The 25,325-nt window shown below is 38.3% G+C and overlaps 1 protein-coding gene across 2 annotated transcripts in view; it reads left to right on the forward strand.

The window, feature by feature from the left end:
• The window catches only part of LOC119789754 (plexin-A1-like), a 384,280-nt gene that overhangs the window by 243,084 nt on the left and 115,871 nt on the right, over nucleotides 1-25,325 (forward strand). For both annotated transcript variants that reach the window (XM_038294813.1, XM_038294814.1), the window contains exon 10: nucleotides 14,430-14,630. In XM_038294813.1, the coding sequence (XP_038150741.1) occupies nucleotides 14,430-14,630 (201 nt within the window). The remainder of the gene's footprint in view (nucleotides 1-14,429; nucleotides 14,631-25,325) is intronic.

Genomic DNA, 25,325 nt, shown 5'->3' on the forward strand with positions numbered 1-25,325 from the left:
ATTCTCTTTACTTCCTTTGACATCAATTTCAAAAACTGGAAATATGGTAGCTGGCTTTGAGCATTTTCATTAGTTAGAGCCTCCAAACCGAAAGATATTTACCCAGAAATGGTATGTTAATTGATTGGAGATCAGGGCCATTTAAGACTATTTTGTTTAAAAGGTAAACTTAATGCATGATGATTAATAGTAATCTTATAGTTGTCGTATGACGTTGACATCAGTCAGAAATATGGCAAGATTTTATAAAAGTTTTGTTAAATTTTCAGATTTACATCAAAATGGTACCCAAAGATCCTCTAGCTTTTATAAGCTTTATAAGCTGTGTTAGCCAAAACAGTTCAGCAGTGGGATTTCCTTAGAGGATGCTATTTGCCAGGCACGTCTGCCTTTGGAGTTTCACCTCTTTTTAAGACAGAGAGAAAAGGTAATACATTTCCCCTGGTAATTTTCAGTAAATTATGCATTCAGCGTTGAGCTTTTTAAAAAGAGAAATTTAAAAAATTCTTCAGATTAAGCCGTAATGAATTCAGTCTGTTGTTTTTATTCATGCATTTACTGAAAAATCAGCTCCCCATTATATCATGTCATAAAGCCTTTATCTGTACCGCTTCAAGTATCTCGATAGTCCCCACAGGAAAGGGCTGCAAGAGTGGGTGGACACTCCAAAAGGCTTCCAACATGGTTCAAAGTGCCTTTTATTGAACAGAAGAGTTTCCATTCTGTTGCAATGGGGCGCCTGCCCTCCTTCCACCTGAGACTACAACTAAGAACCAAGTTCATTTGAGAAAAATGCAGGAAAAGTTTTCTTGTTAAACTAAGGCACAGGGGAATGAGTCAAAAATGTAAAAAAAAGAAAACTTTGTGAATAATATCTGTGGGCCTCATTTACTTTTTCTTGCAAGGTATCATGTTTGAGTTTTATTTGGACATTTTTAACCTTTTTTTTTTAAACTCTGTAATTTATTAGGAACTGATTAATAAATAGGTAGCCATCACCTTGTGCCCTTGATTGTGAAACGTTGAACATTCATCACTGTTTTTTCACACTGACTTTGAAAAGGTCGCTTGACTCTTAGCTGGGTCGCAGAAGTCTTGTTAATCTCTGGGTCATGATTTAAAATAGATTGTGAGTCTTTTTGCATAGTTCCCATGTGACGATGAGCACTTTGTCAATTTCCACTAGAATGAAATAAAAGTCATCAAATGTTTGAACCTGCAGGCCAAAAGAAAAAAAAGGCACAAGTTCAACCAAGAGTGACAGTTTTAGATAACTTCTCATCTGTCGTGTGTTCACTGTGTCCCCCTCTGAACTACACACAGCCATTTTTGAGGAAGCTATTGATTGAGTAGCTGATCCTTATCATCTACATCCTCCTCTTTGAGCAACCAAACCTGATAGCATCCCGACAGATAGCTACACAATCACACTTATCCATCAGAGATAGCACACAGGACATCACTATTCTAATGGAGTGCATTGTCAGTTGGGTAGATATCTTAGTAAAATCTTTTTATACATTTTAAATAAACTAGAGAAACACAACCCAATGGATGGGAGGAGTTTAGCGTTAGACTTGGAATCAAGTCACACTTAAGTCCCAATAGCAAAAAATTAGGCTTCACTGAGCCTCACAATCAGACTCTAAACATGACTTTGCATCAAAATATTGGATTTAGGTCTCATGAACATAAAGGTGAGGTTAAGAATGTATTTATTTATATTGTCATAAATAATATGATTAAGTACTATATATTTATCAGCCATTGAGGTTTATGGACTGAAGGAATTGTAATTTGTCTTTAACATCCCTTCATTTAAGCTTTAACATCATCATCTCTGTCTCTGTATTTAATAACTTGGGAGTGTTTTTGGCCTCTTGCAAACTTTACTTATGATATTTTTTTACTTTTACTGCCCCTGTAATTATTATGTCCCATTGAATTTCAGCTTTGTTTACCTTCCCTAGAATTTGTTAATAATATAAATCCTTTTTTAAGAATATTACTATGGTTGTGGCAGTGGTATTGGGTAAAGCATGCAATCCAGGTGCAGAGTTCTCAGTCTTGGACGTGGTCGTCACAGGTTCAAGTTCAGGCCCATTGACCTCAGTAACCAGCCAGATACATCTGGATTAATCAGATTGTTTAGTAATGAAAGACAGGAAACAAAGGAGCAGCTGAAGTTCAGGAAGTAGTGGAGCTGTGCATATAGCCCATTATTGAGAGAAATTAATCTGCTGCTTTGAGATGCACAGGGCCCTGATGCGGTCAGTTTTCAGCAGACAGTATTAAACATTTATCATATTTTACCTGCAGGTTTGACTACTGTTTACCTATTATCCATGTAAATACAGAAAAACCTAATTCTCATAGGTATGTAGATGTGAACAAAATGAATATTTGTTTCCCTTAACTAACCGCTCCACACAAACTCCCATAACTCCCGCCCCCTACCCCTTTTTCCCTCACCCCAGAGACACAATTGTAGTTTTCTACGAATAATTTATTCATTTTATTAATCTTAGGAAACACTAACAGTGTGGTGAGGCACATTCCTGGCTTTTACACTTCTATTGATCTACAAGCTGCAAATTTAATTTCGGAAATCTGGTCACCTTATCAGAAGCAGAGTTGGACTGGATCCAAAATGGCACGGGCATTTACTGCCATGACCGCCCACCATGATTAGTTATGTTTCATACACACATGCTAGATGATTCATGTGCAAGTTCAAAAGTTTTTAAGATAAATATCCAGTGAAAACAATTACTATTCATGTATAGTAAAGATGAAAATGACCTAGCCAGAGTAAAAAAAAACTTGTAAAGTTGAAGACTTTTGTGCACTTTCAGGTGTACTTCGGTGTAAAGGAAAACACTATTTATTACAACTTTATTCATTGAAAATTATCAACATACATCCTGAGGGAGGCAGTACAGGTCTGTGTCGAGGCTAGCTACTTAAATACCTGTCTATGAGGCCTAGTTAGATGTTCTTCTATCACAGATAACTAGATCAACTTACAGAAGCAGTCTTGGTTAGACTGGAAAAAACAGCTTAGGAAAACAATCACAGTCCCTCTCTGCTTTACTTCCATCCCTCACTTCCGACATCCAACACGACACGCCCACTTGATTGGGTGTCGTAGTTGCAAGGAATCAAAAGCAGTGAAGCTGAATTATCTACATTTAATAAAAATAATATGGAACCAATAAACCTGCCACATTCTGCTGTAGGGATGGAACGGTTTATGAAAACCGTTCCATCTCCGTTCCATCTCGGTTCGGTTCGTGTGTGTTGTGTTCGGTTCATGCGCGGCTCCTTTTTCTCATAGGCGAAGCGTGTACACTCCAGAGCAGAAGGTGGCGGTACTGCGACCAAAGCCAACCAACAGTAGTAAACAAGAAGAAGAAGAACTAAAGCAGCGTAGCCGGGTGTAGCAGAAAAAAATCAGTTGTTGTGGAGAAATATTTGGGTATGGCGAGTGGGAAAGAACAGGAGTTGGAAGATGCGCCAGCAGCACTTTATAGGTCTGCTGTATGGGAGGGCTTTGCATTTAGAGTGACCTACGATGACGGCGGAAAGAAAGATGTGGATAAAATTGCAACAGTGTGCAAGCATTTTGCAACACGTTTTGTGTATGCTAACAGCAAAACGACCAGCATGTCAGCCTAACAATCAGCATATACCGAACCGAAAACCGTGACCACGAAACAGTGAACCGAACCGTGGATTTTGTGAACCGTTCCACCCCTATTCTACTGGTTAAGGCTTGCAATTGAACTACAATCATTTCAATAATTGTCTTTAAAAACACAAATGTTTACAGAAGTTTCTCCTGTTTAAATAACTAGGATGTTAAAGGTAGATGTTTAGGCAACTCATTCAGTAATGGTAAAGAACAAACCACCTTGGTTTTCTGAACTGACTCAACCGGGTGGGAGGTAAGTGGTGCTGCAGCCTCATACTAACAAAATATGAGTACTGTCTATAGAAGTATTTAATACGACAGGCGCGAATATCCCATTGGATGAAAAATAGCAGCTGATTTATTTTATGCTTTTTCTGGTGATTTCGCTAAAACCCAGTTAACAGCTTAAACTATTTTCCCTATATTTAATAGTTAGTTTTTCTGGTTAACACAACTTAGAGTAGTTTTTTAGCCCGAAAACAGCATAGCATTGCAGTTTCCGCCTCTTAAAAGGCTGAAATATATACTGACATAATTCACAAATGTGAACAATGTAATCATCAAGTCAGTCAGAACACTATTTTTTGTTTTATTTGATTGAGAAAACTATTCGAGAGGAAGGGTAAAAAAGTATCTAAAAAGAAGCAAAGGACTAAGGAAACCTGTGTGTACAGCTGCATGAATTGTCTCCCTGTAGATTGAATGGTGAGATCTACTGGGATTTACTGCATGATCCATTGTACATCTGGTATGTGTGACTGTGTTACCTCCTGTTAAATCTATTCTCTAAGGGTATAACTATATTAGTGTCTCGAACTGAGACATTGCTGAAAAGATTACTCTCTCTCTTCTTCTGGGACATTTGGCCATCATATCAGCTTCTTTTTCTGGATGTCTGTGTGTGTGTGTAGAAGAAAACCGTTCAATGGGGTCTTGCCCCCTTCTTTCTGAAATGCTCCATTGGTCTGTGACGTTAATCCGTTGGGACCATACACACCGCGCTGACCCCTCGCCCCCACCTCCTATAATACACACACACACACAGAAAACACGGCGGCCACCTCATCCATCATACTCTGAGCTTGTCTGCGCCTCAGCGAGGTGGCCTCGTCGGTGACAGCCAGCAGCCAATCGGGGAACTCGCCTCATGTCTGGCATCCCCGTTGAAGTAGCGTTTTCATTAGGATGAAACTCAAGCAGAAAAAAACACAAACAGAAATAAAGCAAATCAGTAATGTGTTGGAGTTAAACAGAAATCAAACAGTTGTTATTGTTTTCCTCCTATTTGTTTTTGACATGAATAAACTTACTGCTTTGTTTCCTTTTGCAAACAATTTTTCCTCTGCAGCTTCGCAAACACTCTTAGTTCTGTTAGAGTAAAAGCACATCTCCGATTATTCTTTTTTTTCCCCTCTCGCTGGCAAAACCACAGGATGAGGATAACGGGAGGGGGTCAAGGGAAAGGAGAAGTGATTTAGGGCAAAGAGACTGAGGAGGAGAGGAAAAGTCAATATGAAAATGCAGCAGGGTGTCCTAGTCAGCTGGAGTTCATGACTGCAGGCATCACGGTGGTTAAATAAACCACAGGGCAGGTAGAGATCAGGAGAGGGAAGAGAAGATCAAATGTTAGGAAGATGTGTACACACTGGAAGGATTTTGATAGAAAAACTGTTGTTTTTTTTTGTTGTTGTTGTTTTTTTCAAGACACGAATCTGAAAGCCTAAGGTGTTTTATTACATAACCACTGACAACATCCTGAGCTACCTGTCCAAGGAAAAGGGAAAGAAACTTTTGCATTTTTAGGTGATACCGGTGAGATCAAGTTGACCCTTTGTTTCCTTTATTCAAACTCCAGCCTGTGAGGCTTGTTACTATTGTCTCCTCTAAAATCTGCCCCCTTCTCTGTTATGCGAAATATTTAAACATTGTTGAGTTTTTACTGGCTTTTCAAAAAACTTTTGGAAAAGTTGTTGTTTGTTTTTTTTTTACTATTTTGACCCAGAATGTGACTGTCCAAAATTCTAACGGATAAAGACACACATTTTGTGTTGCCTGTATGTCATTCAAATGGGACCCTCTGTTGAAAGGGCTGTTTCTGTTGCAATTTGTTGTGTTTATTGACTAAAATAAGTCAATAACGTTTATTTTTTATTTAAAAACAATACCATTATTATTATTATTATTTCACTAACAGATGTTGGACAGTACTTACTTGTTAGATTTAATGTGATACAGTGAAACAGTTTTTCACTTCAGCAAATTTATTTAAGTATAAGCATCATGTCTACAGGAGAATATAAGACTATCATAAAGGAGGCAGGGCTATAACTGCATAACTGAATGTTTTTATTTTTCTGCCCTTGAATTTCCAGGATGGGGTTTGTGGAAAATCACTGTTTCAAACTTAAAATGTAAACCTGAGGTGGATGCTTTTAGTTAATCTCTAATTTTAAGCTGGGCATACACTGTGCAATATTTTCGATCGTTGCACGCAGCTACGGCTCACAATGCACGACGAAACCACAGTGTTTAAAAGTTCACAGTTCACAATGTATGTTCTCACACTGTACGACCTGACAATCTGATGTGATCTACCTGCTCACACGGCAGGTTCTAAAACTACACGTCAGACTGAGCGCCGAGAGACGGCGCTGGTCTGACTCGTCAATCTGGAAGAAAAAGAAGAAGAACTCCTTTGTTTGCACATGCACAGTGCGTGAGGTTCTGGTAAATCGGCTCGTAACTCTGCTTCAACAGCAGGATTTGGTCATGAACACCTCACGGCAGTCGACTGAATCTCAAACATGTATTTTCTCCCAACTTTACGATTTCTGATCAGGAGGTGGTCATGAGTGTCATGAAGCGGTGTTTGTGTGGAGGACCCAAACGCAGAGACCAGTAGGCAAAGGTGAATAAAAGCCTGTTTATTCTGGTTAACAGAACCAGGAGCAGGAATCAGAGTCCAACAGAAAAACAGCAAACGAACCTGAACCAAGGAGACATCAGGGGTAAATCAAACTAGAAGCCAGGGAGAGACGAGACAGGGCAGGCAGATAACAGACAGGAAGCAAGATGGGATGTTTGACGAGGATCCAGCAAACAGGATCTGAACAGGGAGGGCTTTTAAAAGGGACAGAGACAGAGAGAGAGCTGATGAGGAAATTGGCAACAGGTGCTTGGCAGGACAGAGAAACAGAGCAAGGGAGGACACAAGAGGGCAGCAGAGGACAATAAATGGATAACTAAGGAAAACAGGAACAATCAGACCAGGACCCTGACAAAGGCTGTTTAGGAACCTAAAGAATCTGCCTTCACAGTTACTTGTTAGAATTGAAGACTTACAACATGTAAATGAACTAAAGAACAAAATTTAGAAAATTGTAAAATATTGTAAAAATTGTAATACTATTTTTCTTTTTCTTGTCTGGTTTGCCTTCTCTTGTTAAAATAAAACAACAAGGGCGTGCAGGTGGCGCAGCTGTAAGCATGCACGACCCATGTACGGTGGCCTAAAGGGCTGGTTGTACTCCCGCAGCATTGTGTCACAGTGAGCTTGTCATAGGTATGATGCAGACATTTTTGATTTATGCTCAATATTAGACCGTGGTCTGTGCTATGTTATTCCTCGCCACAACGCAAAAGTGGAAAATCAGGAACTAGCTGTGGGTCTAGATACGGCCAGGAAGGTGAGGAAGTGGGGGCAAGTTTGTCCGACAATGGAAGGACATGAGGGTGAAAAAAAGCGGGGATCCAGGTGGAAAAAGGGTCCCACCTTTCTCTTCTAGTTGGTCCATTTTCACGAAGCCATTTGGCGGTCATACAAACAAAACAAGCCGATAAGGTTCCAAACAGGAGATACGCATAGTGTAGAGCGGAGGTAAGTTTTACCAATCAGAGGCCTCCTGTCTGCGGCACTGTCTGCGGCCACCTACAGTTTGGGAGAGGTGTGGCAGAGTGTCTGTGGATGTCTCAAAAAAATAATAATAATAATAATAACTGTAGTAAAACAGTATAAAGTTCAGACATCTCATTCACATCCATTCCTGATGTAGCCAAGACTTACAGTTTTCTACTTTAGTTTCCCATACGCTACGATATCAGTAGATTTTATGGATTTACATGACTTCTTAACCTAGATTTAGGTAGGATAGTTCAGTGAGAAGTTCAGAGAGGCAGACAGTCGTAGAAACTGCTAGGAACTTAATAGAGATTTAACAGCACCAGTATGAAAGAGAGGCTCAGACTAATTTCTTTCTGAAGGCTTACCTTCCTCTCCTTTGATCACAGCATCTGTGTGTTTGGCCCCAAGGCTACTGCAAAACACTCCACAGGCCCCAGCACTAGTTTACAGCTCAAAGCCAGAGGGCAAGATTTAGCAATGGATGGTGTCAGAGTGTGTGTTACAGTGTGGGTTGTTCTGTTTGTGTTTATATTATGTGATTTTTTTCCTGGTCAAATGCAACATTTTGTGTCTCTACATGTGTCCATGGTACATATGTGGGAATTGGTTTGGATAGATGAAAGCCTGCATGGTTCTGATGCCTTCCACCCCTCGTTCTACTAAACAAATAGACTTTTTCCAATAACTTAATGCTTTCTAATTATGTCTCTGCAGCGCTTTGAAAAATGATTAATGTCTGTTAAACCTCTTGACATTTTTTACATTACAGGCAGAACTTAAGCAGTGGATTTTATCTTTAAAAACAACATAAAAGTGCATTTTTGTGAGTGGATGTAAAAATATATATAACAGGGTTCCCGCGGGTCCTTAAAAAGTCTTAAAAGGCATTGAATTCTTCAAAATAAAACTAAGGCATTAATTGGTATTAAAATGTCTTAAATCAGTTTTTCCTAGGTCTTAATTTTTAAAAAATCATAAATAGGATAATTTTTATTAAAATTTATTTTTGTAATCTAAATAAAACGTTAAAATTGAAAAATTATTATTTTTTTCTATAAAAAAAAAAAATAGCTTGCCATTATTGGTCCTGATAGCGGAACCAATAAAAGCGTACTAAGCATAAACATACTAAGAAAACGATACAAAGAAAAATAGCTGCAAAAAAGACTTAGCACTGGTTATGTTGTGGCTTTAAAACTGATTTGTTTTGTTCCCTTCTAAAACAAAGTTTGTGAATTCAGTTAAATAATTGTTCAAATATATCTGTCATTTGTGTGTTTTTAGCTTTCTTCCTGTATGGGAAGTTTTTCAAAATTTGAAACATTAGTGCATTGGTTTATGTTATATTAAACCTTTGGGTTAAGTTGTCGCAAGCGGGTTTTTCTTTTGTTTCTTGTGAATTTGGTCTTAAATTTTTATTTTAAGTGGCATTAAAAAGTCTTAAAAAGTCTTGAATTTAACTTGCCTTATGCTGTAGGAACCATGTATAAAGACAACCTATTGAATAGATAGTAGAAAAATGGAATAGCTTTTTTCTTCTGTTCATCAGATGGTACATCTAGTTGATACTGATTATTTAAGAGCAGCACAAGAAAAGAAAGATACAAATTGAAAAAAAAATTGTTTATTTGGTCTAAATTTCATAGAGTTGGCATAATAAATAGTTTGAGTATAATGATGTACTACTTTTTTCAATTCAGCGTATTTTAAGATGTTTAGAACTTTGTGATATAGAGAGATACTCTTGATACTACAGAAAGCTCAGTTTTTTGTTGTTTTTTTTTAATGGGTGCTTATTGATTTATCGTGAATTGATTGATATGATAATCCAACCATATATTAATACATTTATTAATGACTTGCATCCGTCGTGTGGAAGCACTCTGACATTTTCTCCTAAATGTCTCTCAAGCTCCTTCAAGTTCATGATTCTTAAATGGATTTGATTGGACTTTGCACCATTCTAGCTCATCAGAATGTTTAGTTTTGGTTTGTTGCTCTGGCTGTAGAAAGTTAACCTCCCCTCCAGTCTCAAATATTTAGGAGCATCTGAAAAAGTTTCTTCCTTGGTTTCCCTGAATTGAGTTCCTTTCCTCTTTCCACCAAATCGCAGTTACTTCCCCTTTTTCTGCTGCTGAACAAAAACCCAACATCATGACACTACCACCATCATGTTTTACCATGGGGGTTTGTGTCTTGAGAGATTAGTTCTGTCTTTAATAGTGTGCTGCAAATGTAACCCAGTTTCTATTGCGTTTTTTTTCCTCAACATAATTATAATCTGAGCTCTGGATCTTTACAGCCTCTGTTTCTCTCTAAATGATGATTATGTGATTTTGATTTTAACAAGAGATTTTCTCCGGGTGATTTGCTTTTGTATAGATTAGCATCCAGGAGCCATGAGTGGCAGGATTCCAGGTATGGATCTGAAGAAAACCCTTTGCTAGAAAAAAAGAAAGTGGAATGCATCTACAGTTTTCCCAGTAAAAAGGATCAAACAGAAGGTGAAAGTAGGGGTAAAAAGAGGGATGCTACATAGACTGTAGAAAAGATCAATTGTGAACTGCAGGAAGAGAGAAAGGAGGGGAGAGAGAAAAGAGGCATTAGAGGATTCCCCCAGGTAAAGGAGATTGTTGTGTCTCATTGTGTTGAACCGCCCCGCTATCTGATGCAGACTCAGCTCTGACACCTGTCACCACTCCTAATGAAACAGCTCCCACAATCCTCTGCTGCTGAAGCTTTTGTTCGCTCCCTGCCTCCTTTGTGTGTTGCCCTCTCTTTTTCTTCCATTGGTTTGTGCATTTGGGTCTTTTGTAAGATATATGTAAGCCCAATGTGAGGGAAGAGTGTGAATGTTGTGCTGTGTAATGAAACTCTTCAAAGGAATGGCAGCTTTTGCTTTCCAGTATGGTTCAGATGCAAGGAGGTATAAAAAAAATCAGCCCAGTAATTATTTTGGCATATTTTAACTGTAAGTATTTTCTCAAAATTTAAAAACAAATGTTTTTTTTTTCTTCCTTTGCGTAAAGCCCATCTGACTGCCTTAACCACTTTTTCAGCTATTTCTTTACATTTCAACTGATTCCTTTGTTTATTGTTATTAACTGAACTGTTTTTGTTTTCACCAGATTTTGTCAGGCATTTTGAGGCAGCAAATATTCTTTTGGATATTTAATGAAAAAGTGATGAAAATAAGTTATAAAACTCAGAATAAACGTAGGGTGCCAGGGACGAACAAAAACAAGAATCCACCGAGTAGCAGGAGAAGGGAAAACACTGCAGTGATAACAAGGAGAAACCGGTCAGCAGTATAACTAGGAGTGTGAATCTGAAACAATAGACAGGGGCTGATTGGCTGATGGTTTGCTGGTGTGAGAGGAGAGAGTAAAAAGGGAGTTAGGGCAAAAAGAGAAAGGCAGCAGAGGGTGAGAGGGAGTAAACAGGGAAAAAGTGCTAATATTAACCAAAACAAACTAGAAAGAGACAAGGAATTATCTATGAAAGCACCAAACTAATAAAAGATAGAAACTAATGAAACACAAGACAACAATAATTAAAAGTAGAATCAAACCCTCACATTACCATTTAATGTAAATAACTTGCTGAGGGTCCTGTCCCACCTTGCTAATTTAGCCAGCGTATGCCTGACGTCCCAGAATATCCTAAAACGCTGGCATACGCTGAACTTTTTATGTGTTTTTTTTCAATTTTTGGCATATTTAGAGCGTATTCATACCAAGTCCAGAACTTTTGTCCAACACCAGCCTAACTTATGCATAACGCGCGGCAGCGTAATGCCAATGGGCATTTCGAAGCATTGGTTAAAGCTGCTCCCCTCTGGAGCAGCGATGCACCCGGAGACACCCAGCCTGCATAGAAAGATGTCTTTGGTTGCAATAATAAACTGGCTGCTGTTTATCATCCGCCAGTAAGTAAGTAAGTAAGTTTGGAGTTGCACCAGATTCAGTGTCATGTCTGCTTGCAAGGTTGTTGGTGGTGGCTGTGGACGCAGGGCGGATCCATCACACTCACCTTCTCGCTTACCCTATGATAGGGATGAAGTCTGGATGAGAAATGTCATTTTCCTCCTTAGAACCCCCTTTTATTCCAAAACGCTGCCATTATACAGTAGCTCGGAGTTAGAAAAACGTCAATTACGATGATATGCGTTGGAGATAAGTTCTTGATAAGTGACGCATAAGTTATGCACAACTTATGGGTTTTGGATAAGCTAGACGCCATGACTTATGAGTAACTTACACTTAAGGTATGTCAACGATCAGATAACTTACCTGTAACCTATGCCTCGTATGACCATACGCTGGCATACTTGCCCTATGTCGATGTGTACCAGTGGGCTTCAGCGTGCTTCAGCACACTTCAGCGTGCTTATAACTTACACAAAACATACCCATAAGTTATCCAACATATGCCAGTGTTTTTGCCTGATTTTCCATAGGTCAGGCATAGGCTGGTCTAAATCATCAGGTGTGACAGGAGCTTAAGATTTTAATTAGCTTTATAAGCCCTCTTTTAAGCTTTAAAGTCACTTGTTGTTCCAAAAAGTAATTGACCTAGTAACTCATATGCTGCACAAAGTATCTGGATACATGCCGGTAAGTATGCAGGTACTTTTGAGGATCTAAATATTAATTACTGTCCTATTATCAGAACTTTAATACTAGTATCTACTTAAAATTTCTTTTTAGCCTGAATGACAGTCTGCTACAGTGGACTTCCTTGCTCTCATTAGAGGTATTGGAAGTAACATTGTTACATAACAAAACCCTTAGTAACTGATTTTAGTAACTGATTTGAGTACTAAATATTTTTCAGGTACCTGTAATGCAGTTAGGTTTCTTGCAATCTTACGTGGCCTGTAACTACAACTTGATCAATAAGGGTGATTCATTACCTCGGTAGATTATTTGCATTTGCAATATAATTGCAATTCTGAAAAACACAATTTTTAAATCACAGAGGCACTCAATTTTAGTAATCACATTTAACAAGATTAAGACACCAAAATGCTCCCTTCAGCCCTTTAGGTTGCGCTCTAAACTTAAATTGGGTTTGCCGCCAAACAGAAGGGAATAGAGAGTTGCATGTAGCATGCAGATTCATGGATGATAGTAGAAGTAAGAACTTATTCACACTAAGAATGCGTTAAAGTTCTGCAATAAAATTGCAATATTGGTTTAAATAAATATCAATTTTTGATTTTAGGCAGAAAAGTTCAGCTCTATTTTGAATCAATAACAACATTTTCTAATGAGATATCGTGATATTTGACAGAATCAAATTTCTAATCATGTATTTATAATTCTATATTTAGTTAGACAATACTGTCAATGTGTGTGAAGGCTTTTGTAAATATTTTGAGAACTATTTTACCTCCGCCATTGTGTCATATTTTTCCTTCTGTACCTCTAGATCGACTGACTTGCCTGCTTGCACGGCTCTGTTTTCTCTACTGCTTTGATGGCATTCTGTTGCCTCTGAGTTTTCTTTGATACAAATGTTTGCTATCACAATAGGATAATTACGTTTTGCTTGATGGTGTTTGAAGTGTGATTTGTTTTTGCATTTGCTTTTTAATATTCATACATCCTATCCATAATTTACAGCATCTTTGTATTGCTGTTCAGGTTAATCGGAAGGGTAGGGAGTGTTTGTTTCTAACTAGACTCCACACTTCAGAATTAAAAGGATTCAGGTGTCTAACATTTGATGCAGAGATTAAACCTTTGAGACTGTTCATAATATCTAAAGATTTAAAAGTTTTGACTCAGGACCCAAAGATGTAGCTTTATTCCCCACTCATGAGTAAAATGCCAAAGCAGAAATCAGCAATTTAAAAACAGCAATTGTTTTAGGACCTAGATTCCAGCTGATGGATCAGTTATTGTTTTTTAATTTACCTCAGGCTGAAAATGTTGCTTAAAGCATTTCTCTGTGTTCATATTAGCATAATAGAAATGTGTGTTTTGGCCAATTTGTTCTTTCTTGAAGAGCATCAAAAAGGTGCTTATTTAAAGTGCTAAACTCTCATTTATCTCCCTTTAACCCATTAGACAGTCTCAGAGTACGGTATGGGGCTCTGTCCGGTGTTCTGGGAGGTGCTGCCTCAGGCTCCCACTTTGGTGCACGCTGAAGGAATAAGAATATGCTGTAGTGAATTCTTTTAAGCCAAAACATGCCTAATATCCATGAAAGCCTCATTAATATGGGGAGAGGGGCATATTCCAAATTGGCTTGTACTCTTTTTAACCAGTCAGTGCTACATTCAATATTCAGTGTTTAATGAAAAAGCATAGCTGATCCTCATGAGAGTTGATAATTTGTAAGAGTGGATTTCAGGCTGGTTGATGTCGGCTGGAGAACAAAGGAAGCTGGAATGCTTCTGGATTAGCGTCCGGTGTGGCTGGTGGGAAGGAAAAGACAAGGATTCATGGTAATGGACATAGGGGAATTTACTCAGATCGCAATGCCAGCAGCAGTCACTTTAAAATAATGTTGGATCTGCATGTTTGTTTTTAGTTTCTGGTTAAAACATGTTTGTATTGGAAAAATGCAAACTCTTTAGAGATTAGATGCAATTAAGGTTCCTAAATTAACTTCTGTAGTCTTTTTCCGCTGCCTTCGATATCAGTGGAGCCTCCTACTGTTCTGCAGAAACGTCAAACAAAATCTGACATCAGATGTAGATTATTCACATTATTTTGAAAGTTTTTAAGTCTTTGTTTCTGACTATAGATCTACACTGCAAAACTTTAATGCGTTGCATTTGCCAGACTCATCTCAAGCGTTTCTTTTCTTCTTCTTCTTCACCAGGAGTGCCCTCAGATCCTGCCCTCCACTCAGATCTACATTCCTGCTGGTGTGATGAGGCCGATCACTCTGCTGGCTCAGAACCTGCCCCAGCCTCAGTCTGGACAAAGGAACTATGAGTGCATCTTTCACATCCAGGGCAACACATACAACGTCCCTGCACTGAGGTTCAACAGCTCCAGCATCCAATGTCAGAAGACCATGGTAAGATATAAAGGACCGATTTTTTACTGTTAGAGAGCTTCAAAGTTAGCAGCAAAAAAGAAGAAAGAACTGTAACTGTCACTACCCGATCTGTCCTGGAAGCACGATCCGTTTTGCGCATTCGCCATCAGCTCATTTGCCCACCCAGATATACATCTAGGTCCCTAAAATAGTAAGCATACTAAAATATAATGTGTTAAAGGTCAATAATGAATTTCCAGAGAAAATAAATGCCTTAAAATCCTGTTTTATCACTCATCTGTGCACCGGAAATGGAATCCTATGCTACAGCCGATGAATACATTTTTCGGCTTTGGATTTAAACATAAATCTAGGCTTTTTGAGTTTTATGTTTTCTGTTCATGTTAATATTATGGTATATAGTGCCCAATCTAAAGAAAGAAACAACTAAATTGCAGATAAACTTGGTTTAATCGTATTTTGCCGGATTGCTCTGAGCATGTCCAATGATGTCAGAGAAGCAGTTTAACAAAGAAAATGTAAAAAGCATCAAAATTGTCTCACAAAAGTCATAAAACATTTTTTAAAGCTGTGTTTTAGCATTCTTTAGTGATTAATTGATAGAAATAAGTAATTTTAGTTATTGTAATCTTAGTAATTACATCATTTTTGGACACCCAGATGAATATATGTTCGCGCATGCGCAGGACGGATCGTGATTGCGGGACGGATCGGGTAGAGACAGTAACCATTTAAAGGAAGTTCATCAACCTGAGCTCCAATCAGAGGATGAGGCATTTAGTTAATTTTCGCTATGAGCTAACTTGACATTAGAGGCGTAGGCATCTTGCATGTCCGGTCCAGCATCAAACTGCAGTAAAATTGCTCCAGGAAGCAACATGTTGCTTTAGCAGCTTCAGCTTCTCCCACACCTGTCAGCTGCTGCGCCTCATTTAGCTGACTTTTGCATTACCACAGGTTCACATTGCTGATTTGTCACCTCCCGGTGCTTTTGAACTCTACAAAGGAAAGATCGAGCACAAGCACTGTGATCCTTGAATTCTTTCTGCCTCTGATGTCGGATGGTGACTCAAAAATAGTTCATAGGCATATCATTGAAGTTGATTTCCCGATCATAATGATAGCTCCCGCGGTTCTTTTGTGCTTCAGAGAGGTAAATCATGCATATTTAGGAGCTCGCCTTGCTGTAATTGCCCAACGCAAGTGATTGTGCTTTTAGATTTGACTTTTAGGGTTGTTATTACCAGTTTTTTGTCAGATTTGTCCTTTAATGACATGCCTGCTCTGAAGCCTTTTGAATATTGAATGAGCTGTAAAAACAGTAAGTGCTGTTCATCAAGCTGAATATTTAAATCGAATGGTTCTAAAGGAATTTTGGCCTTTGCTCTCATTACTTTGAATGACATTTCTATTCCTTAGGCAAAGTAAGATTCAGACTTTTTGTTAGTTCTGACGTCCTTAAAGCATTAATCAAACACGTGATTGAAGAAAAGGGTGTTTGGTGCTGTGCAAAAGTTCCCAGTAGGGAGCTCAGATATGCAGGAAATACACTGTATGTGTTAATTAAAATGAAAAAATTATGAATGCGTTTTTATACATTAAGTTTAACATGTATGGTATTTAAGCCCACTCTGTTATAAAAGACACAAAAAAGCTTTGAAATTTGATGGAACAACAACAAAAAAAAAATAATAATAATGCTGTTCAGGTCATCCAATTTGAGAATCTGGCATAAATCTATAATTGCTGACCCTTTATATTGGATGATCTTGCTGACGGCAGATAATCCAAGTTCATGGATTACGGTATTAATTTTACCGTTCTTTCTGTTACCTTGTGTTCAGCATGTTAACAAAAAAAAACAACAACTTTGTTTAGTGAAAACTTTTACATTGTGTTGTATCTGTTTGATTATTGGATTGATTTTTAGGACTTTTATTCTTTAGGATTTTTTTTCCAAATCTCAAGATCAGAGGTGAGCAATAAATAGTTACTTGAATAGATTTTGACTAAAACTGTATTTTCAGGAGTAGTTCCACTGCGCCATTCTTCTTACTTTTACTTAACTACTGATATCAATAAGTTTCGCTTGTCTTACTCAAGTAAAACCTTTGGCTGCTTGACAGTGAGTACCTATACTGAAAAAAGAAGAAGCACATTTCAACTTTTATTATTCAAGAAACAGGCATACAGTTCACCTAAAATGACTTTTCTCTTTTGTCCAATTTTTTATGTAAGAAAGTTACCTTTATCGGCTGAGGCTTCTATGACATGGAGGTTAAGGTAATATATGTAAAAAAAAAAAGTAAATATTGTCACTGGAGTTAGTTTATCTTGTTCCGTCATAATTCACATATTTTTCCTTATGTCAGAAAAAATGTTTTTTTTTTAAAGTGCTCTTTTTGCCTGAATCACTTTTCCATTTTTTTAAAATATATTTTAACACTGCTTTCTTTTAGTCTATAATGCAAAAAGAATTTCTACATAATTTATATTATGGTCTGCCTGTTTTGCATTATTTTAGATAGTAAAACAGTTAATTAGAACTTTTACTGAAGTACCATTTAACTCTTGCTGGTGAAGATTTTCAGTCATCCAAGTCATAGTCAGTCCAAAAAAAAAAAGAAAATTAAAAACAATCCGCTGGACTTTGTTTCCAAGTTTGAAGAAAGAAAAGCCTAAAACTCAAATCTATTCCTGACCATTTGAATTGAAAAAGCTTCTTGGATGGGAAGCGAAACATCTTCAAACTTGGAAACAAAGTCCAGTGGATTGTTTTTAATTTTCTTTTAACTTTTACTTAATAATTTGTTGGACGGCTGCTTCTTCTCCAGTAGAAGCATGTTGAACTAGGGCTATTTTTACTTGAGTACATTGTTTTGGTTCTCTACCCAACTCTGCTTATGATGGACTGATAATGTTTATTTCAACACCTCCGCTTATGCTATGAGCTCCTGATGCTGTTGGAAAAAAACAGAACTTCAGCAGAAATCAGACAAAAACAAATTAATGAATACACACACAAAAAAAAAAAAAAAAAAAAAACGCAACTGAACGCTCTTTATTTCATAATTCTTGGTTTGAATCAGTGTTTCATAAAATCCCAACATTACCTTAGAAAGAGTTGAGGAAAATAGGCAACAAGCTGGTAACCCAACATTGCAGCTGTTGATTGAGCTGGATACCAGAGGCTGAACTGTGTGTGTTTGCTCATGCACGCATCCATGTGGCGTTAGCTGGAGCCCCCTTTTCCCTACTCCCCCTGCCTTTCTGCTCGTCAGGTGGGACCATGATAGGATCCAATTAGAGGGAGCTGGAGATAAAATGATGATGAATTGCAGCCGTGTGGTAGACTGACGGACACAGATATACATTCACACACGCAGATAGACTCACATAGCAAAAAAAAAAAAAGGCAAAAAGGAAGCAAAATAGACAAAAAGAGCCAAGGAGGAGGTGAGGGAATTAGGTGCAAACAAAAACAGTGCTGTACAGAAACAGACAGTAGTATAAGAAAAATATGAGAATATAAGGAAAACACACCGAGTTCAACAAGCAAACAGGAAAAACAAACAAATATGAGAGAAACAGATGGAGATGGGAAGTTTTTTGGAATGAAAATAAGGGGGGAAAAAAGAAATCACGATCCATGAAAAAGCAGAACAACTGAGAAGCAGCAGAGAGGAGGACATGTGGGGAAGTCAGGTTTGTTAGGAAGTTGTTCTGCTGTGCAACGCTTCTTTATATAAAAAAAAAAAACCGCATTTCTCTTGGAGTCTCAGTGTAATTTCTGCATGTTAACAGACCAGGACCAATTTATACTGTTAAAAATCTGCCAAAATCCTCTAATAATGAAATAATCTCAGAAATTATTTTTTATACTAACAAAGTCTAAGTAATTCAGAGGTCTAGTTTATACCCATCTGCTTTAAGTTGATATTCTGTTATCAGTTTTTAAAAATGATCTAGCAAACCAAATTCATTTCTGTTAAACGACGGTGCCTTGAGTACGCAGAAAGTTTACTCAAGTAAGAATAGCAATACTTTATCGTTTTGTTACTCAAGTAAAAGTAGAAACTCATTGGCTACCCTTGGTTAATAGGCTACAGTATGTTCTGGAGCACCTGAGTGCAAATGATTCTAATTGAGGTTATGGTGGGCGAAGGATTTCCAGAAAAAAACACTACAGTTAGTTATTGTCTGCTATTATCTTTAATGTACTCACCATTGAACCGCAAGAACCGCCTGAAGTGGCTACGTCACTCTGTTGAGCCATAACCTGTTTACCATAACAAAAGGGAACTGGTGTGGAGCTGTGACTAACTGGTCAGAGCCAATCAGGACTTACCAGTTTAACAGTGCTCTCTAATACTGCCACTGCTCTCGACTCTCTCCATAGTTGCCTTTTGGACATTAAACAATGGCTTACACAGATTTTCTCCACCTGAATAAAAGTATGACTTCATCATTTTTGGTTCCAAAGATGTCCCTCAGTCCAAGGTCAGGGGTTCAATGCTGTCAGGAACCTGAGAGTTTGACTCTGAACTGAACTTCAAACAACAAATAAATGCTGTTGTCAAAGCTAGCTTTTTCCAGCTGCTCCTTTTGACCAAGGTGAAACCCTTTCTCTCACAAGACCTGGAGAAGGTGATTCATGCATTTATTAGTTCTCGGTTGAACTACTGCAACACTCTCTACTCTGGCCTCCCACAGTCGTCACTCCAACAGTTATAGCTAGTACAGAACGCAGCAGCTCGTCTCCTCTCTGGCTCATTCAGGCAAAGCCATATCACTCTTATCCTCTCCTTCCTGCACGGGCTCCCGCTCTGTTTTCAGATTGATTTTAAAGTTTTAACACTTGTTTTAAAAGCCCTTCATATATATAACTATATTTAATTGAGATGTTGAATAACATCGCCCCAGCTGAGCTCTCCAGTCTGCTAATCAAGTTGTTCTGGACATCCCTAGGTCCCGGTATTAACAGTGAGGTGATCGTACCTTTGTGATTACCGCACCTAAACAATCTGCCCCTTAGGTCTGCAGGTTCTCACTGATCTGCACCTTTTTAAGTCCAGATTAAAGACAATTTTTTTTTAAATTGTCTTTTAATACTTATAACACATGCTTGTGCTTATGATTTTATTTTACTTATTTTTTTAGCTATGTTTTTATCTTTCTGCAAAGCACTTTGGTCTTCCTGGTGTTGTTGTAAAGTAGGGCTGGGCAATAATTCAATAACGATATATATCGATCGATAGACGTGTGGCGCAATAGAAAAAAAGAGGGTCGATAAAAGTTCGATAAAAAAGAAACGCAGTTTTCCTTCCTTCTCATTGTAGCCTAGCATGTAGGTTTATGCTAGTCACTACTTCCTCCCAACCAATCACAATCGCGGACCCAGGCATGCCGTCACAAAGCGCCGCCCTCTCAAACCACAACACAGAGCACATGAAGATGTCGCAGCAAGGAGAGGCGGAGGAAATTGTTTCAAAGAAGGGTTTTTGTAGTTCGGCAGTCTGGCAGTATTTCGGTCATGGCAAGTCGGACCAAAAACAAACCACAGTCATCTGTAAAATGTGTAGGGAACCAGTGAAAACGAAGTCTGATAACACAACCAACTTTTTTTTTTTTTATCATCTCAGCCGCTCACACCCGCAGGAGTTTGCGCTGTGTAGGCCCCGGCGCGGCTCTCCTCCGAGGAATCTTCGGGAATTTCGGGAAAATATATATATATTTTCAGTTCTAAGCAGTTTCCCACATAGTTCTAACAATTGAGATAAAAATGCTGAGGGGCCAGCAACTTCAAAGTAATAACTCAGGTTAAAGCAGGAAACGGGGGCGGCGGCGGCGGCGGTGGGGGGGCATTTATTTATTTGTTATATTTATTTTGGTCACTTTTCTGGTCACTTTAGTTTATTCTTTGTCAGTATTTAATAACATAACTCAGGTCTCTTAAGTTATTTTTCTTTAAAACAATTCTGTTATGGTTAAAAAAGTCGGTTAAATAAAGATTTAATTGGAAGTCTGTGTTTGTGTTTTTTATTAAAATTAAATCATTTAGCAATATTATAAAATGTCCAGGCAGAGCTGCACATAAAATATGGTTTCAAATCTTTTCAATAATTATCGATATCGATCAATATGCATTTTTTTTTATCGATAAGCTTTTTTTCTATATCGCCCAGCCCTATTGTAAAGTGCTATATCAATAAACTATGATTTGATTTAACAGTTGGCCCGTTTTTAAAAAAGATCCACGAAATGATTCTAAATCTCCTACATTTGATCTTTTTACCATGATTTTTTTAGATAAGTTTGCGATAAAACTAAGAATGAATTTGGCAAAAGGAAACCTTTGAACAATGAAAGACAAATACATTTGTTTAATGTTGAGCAGCTTAAGATCTCCCTCTAAACTCATCATCGTAAATATTACAGAACAAGAGAAAAAAGGTTTACTTCCAGAAAACGATACTTGCAACAGGTCTGAACCAAATCAAGCAAAAAAAAAACAAAAAAAGAAGAAGAAGAAGAAGAAGAAAGAACATTTCAGCCAAACAAAGACTTGTACTTTAGTACTTGACTGTACTAAAGCCTGCAGCAGTAATAGGATCATCTGGCAAAGGTATACACAAAACTATCATCAGTGTTGCTCTGGTAGGCTTGATATTAAACCTGTATGATGTTTAATGCCAGGTGGAAATTCTCTTATATTCTTCCCTTTATTCACTGCTTTGCCCATGTTTGAAAATTTAAAAGAAAACTACAGTTACAGACCAAACAGACACTATCGAGGATCAATAGATGGAAATCCATCTGTGAACCGGCCACTATTGTGTTCAGTATTCTCAGCAGGGAGAAGCGTATTTATGTATCACGGCTGCCTGTGACTCTTGGGTAGCCGAGGGTAATAAATCACAGAGAAAATTAGCCAGCAGTGGATGTACACTCATCCATTCCATCTTACTGTCTCTTTGTGCATTATTTAGCCCCTCACCAAACAGTGAAACATTGAACTTGCTAAGTCACATACACCAGGGACCTGTGGAAGCATTGATGCAGAGACAAGAGTGTTCACGGGGCACCATTTGCACACAGGATGGAGGCGGGCTGCGAGGGATACCTACAGTTTTTTTTCTTCTTTTCGTAGAAAAGCACACTCACACACACAAATTTCCTCCCCAGGGGCTTGGAAACCCAACATGAAGCAGACATATGGAGATTCTCCACATGATCTTCTCCCTTATCATGTGGAGCAGACGGAGACTGTAGCATCAGCAACGACCAAGAATTTGCTTTACATGATTTATTGCACTGACACACATACATAGGCCTTGTGTGCGTTTGGGTGTGTGTGACTATGCGTGTTTGTTAGCTTCCTGCTGCAAGTCCGTACATCTGGCACACTTTGGCACAGCACAGCCAATTTGGGAAGATGAATGCCTCTGGGTGTATGTGTGCAGCTCAAAAAAGTATCTTAATCTGTCTGATGCCAAGACATTCGCAACTGCCATGAATTTCATATTCATTTTGGGGGTTTCTAAATGTTTGTTTGTTTAAGTTTTTCGTTTATCAGGTTCTAATTATATTACATACGCCTTCAGTGATCTTTAGAAAAAAAAATATATACATATATTTAGAATGCTTCTAGTCTACACATTGTGAAAAATATATACAGTACATATAGGCTGGAATAAGTCATATAGTTCATCCATCCATTTTCTGAGACGCTTTATCTCATGCGGGGTCTGGTGCTGGTGCCGATCTCCAGTTGTCTATGGGTGAGAAGCGGTGTCCACCCCGGACAGGTCACCAGTCCATCTCAGGGTAACACAGAGACAAACAGGACAAACAATTTTTCACACTCACATCTAAGGAGAATTTAGAGAAACCAATTAACCTAACAGTAATTCTTTTTGACTGTGGTGGGAAGCCGGAGTACCCAGAGAGAACCCACACATGCACAGGGAGAACATGCAAACTCCATGCAGAAAGACAAACCCAGAACCTTGGGCAGCAATGCTACCCACTCCCCCCTGAGCAGCCATATAGTTCCCTTCAACGGATATATAGACAAATGTCCTTCTGCTTAGAAGCTACCGGTCTTTGGTTACCATCACTCCAGTTCCGGGAAATTTTAAGCTCTATTTTACTGAAATTCCAGTTCATTTGGATTGGTGTGTTTCCTGGTGTAAGACCAGCTTTTAAACAAAGTCAGTGCAGATGAAGTACTCTATTAATCTCAAAACCGGATTTTATTTGTAACACAAATAGAATGGCCTGATTGTCTATTAAGCTTTTTTGAGGTCAGAAAAAAAAAAGTTTAGACCAAACAGAAGCTAAAAAGTATTAATAAATTAACTTTAAAGAGGTCCTCTCTGTCTTATTTCACCTAAATTTTAGCAGAAAAGAGAAGGCTATTCCTGGCACCAAATCAAACTAACCTCAGGATGCTGCCATGAGTTTAATCTATACTAACAGTCGAACCAAAGTATAATTATAGTATAACAGAATTAATACTTAGAAAATGAGGCAGAATTTTTAGTCTTTGACTGAACATCACATTTCTATTGATTTGTTCATTTGGAAATGCCCGAAGAGGGATTGATTTCGGGTCAATGATTCGATGCAATCAACTGTTTTTCTTTAGATAGAAAACTTTGAATCAATTTAACAGTTTGATCTGGTTGAATTGTAAAATGCCTTGAGATGACATGTGTTGTGAAATGGCGCTATAAAAATAAACTGAATTGAATTGAAATTGACTCGTTTTATTTAAGATTCAGGATTTTAGTTTTGGACGATGCTCTTTTTTGTTGTTCCACCCTCATAATTGTCTCAAACATTATCAAAACGATTTAATATCAGACAAGGCTGGCTGTTTTTAACTCAACTTCTAAACCTCTCAAAGTTTATGCAAAGTTAAATTGGTAAATATGGTAAAGATCTAACTTGCTGAGGGACCTTTAACCAGGTTGTAGTGAGTATCTACTGTAAATAATTCAGCCTTTGATTAAAGACTCTATGTGGTCGTTATCGGGTTTAAAATATATTATATTTGCCTTTTTATATTTTACATCTTTGAAAAGAAAAAGGTAGAAATGCTCTATTAGAATCACAAGATCAACATAAAATAAAATTCTTGCCTGTTTTGTATTTATGGTACAGTTCTGATCTCTAGTTTGTGCAGCTTGAATATTACATGATATGATTCTGAACTTTGGAGAAGTTATTTTATCATGAAGCTATGGTATTTATTTCCCTTAGTGCAAAAACCAACAGTATGAGAAATGCATCTTCAGTTATTTGTTTAACCAGCCTCCTTTGAAATTTGTAGAATCAGGATGAAATGTGGGACTTGGATGCTTTATGGGTGCGCTAGGAGTGTATTTTTAAAACACACACACATTCTGGTATCCTTCAACATGACTAATTACTCGGGGATGACCCGTACACGGACGCGCAGCTCCGCGCTCACAGCTGCTGGTTTTTCTGGACTCGCCTGCCAGCTGCTCTGTTTTGTTAACATCTGCAGTTTTTAGACTCTCAGGCATATATGCTCACACACACACATACACACACACCACAGTCATATCTATTCATACAGTCCATGGAGACATGCAGTCTGTGGAGACGATTCATGTAGCGGGAGAATAAACGAGTGCAGGAGCAGATAACGAATGAACCTGAGCCAGGCTGCTGTGTTACTGTAATGAGGCCAGGGACGGCTTTGTGCTCACCTTGTACTTTTTTGCACCTCCTCCCTTCCCTCTCCTTTTTTCTCCTTCTGTCACCTGGCCTCCCTCCCTTGTCCCCTCTCAGCTCCGTCTCCCCATCCTCCCACCATCTCTGCTCCCCCAATCTCTCCATGGATAAATTCAGTCTCCTCCTCCTTTCATTGTGCTTTTCATTTTACTCGGACTTGCTTTTCTTGTCCTTTGGTGGACGTCCTGCGCCTGTTCATATCCACCTTCCCTTACTGCCGCCTTGTTTGTGTCCTTCCAAGTCTTTCTTTTTCACCAATACCAGTCCTCTCTTATTCCCAATTAGCTAAACTGGAGCTGTTCTTCATTTACATCCACACAACTTTCTTCCAGCATCTTTCCTCCTCTCTTCTTGTTTCTTCTCCTCCCCTCTGCTTTGCTCCTCTCCTCTCGCCTCCCTAGGGTGCCCACACTATGAGTTGTCTCAGGTAGATTAATTACATGCAGTGACATAAAGGAGTTGGCCAGAGGCCTTAGTAATGAGTCTGATTACTCATTTCCAGCAGCTCTGTGGACTCAAGGGAGGGAAGTCAGGCTAATATGGCCAGTACAGGGGTGGCTCAGTAAGGGGGTTGTGTGGCTTTTACCTAGAGAGTTTTACCAGTACTGGGTTTGACACCAGTTTAAAAGCAATGGTACATTGAAACCAAGCCACCTGCCAAAACTTTGGAACTTATAAGAAAAAGTTTAATAAAAGCTGCACATTTTTTAGTAGAGAAATATAAACTCAACTCGAATTTAACTTCAATTCAGCTCGTTTTTTTGTTGTTTTTTTTATATCACGGTTATTATTACCGTATTTTCACGACCATAAGGCGCACCGTACTAAAAGGCGCAGTCTAAGTTATGTGTCCCATTTCTGTATTTAACACACACATAAGGCGCACCGGACTATAGGGCACATTTTTTATATACAGGTACATGTCCTCTACTACCTTTAAATAGCTCT

The sequence above is a fragment of the Cyprinodon tularosa genome, unplaced genomic scaffold (genome assembly GCF_016077235.1).
Source record: "Cyprinodon tularosa strain WSP-4 unplaced genomic scaffold, ASM1607723v1 ctg346, whole genome shotgun sequence".
NCBI lineage: Eukaryota > Metazoa > Chordata > Actinopteri > Cyprinodontiformes > Cyprinodontidae > Cyprinodon > Cyprinodon tularosa.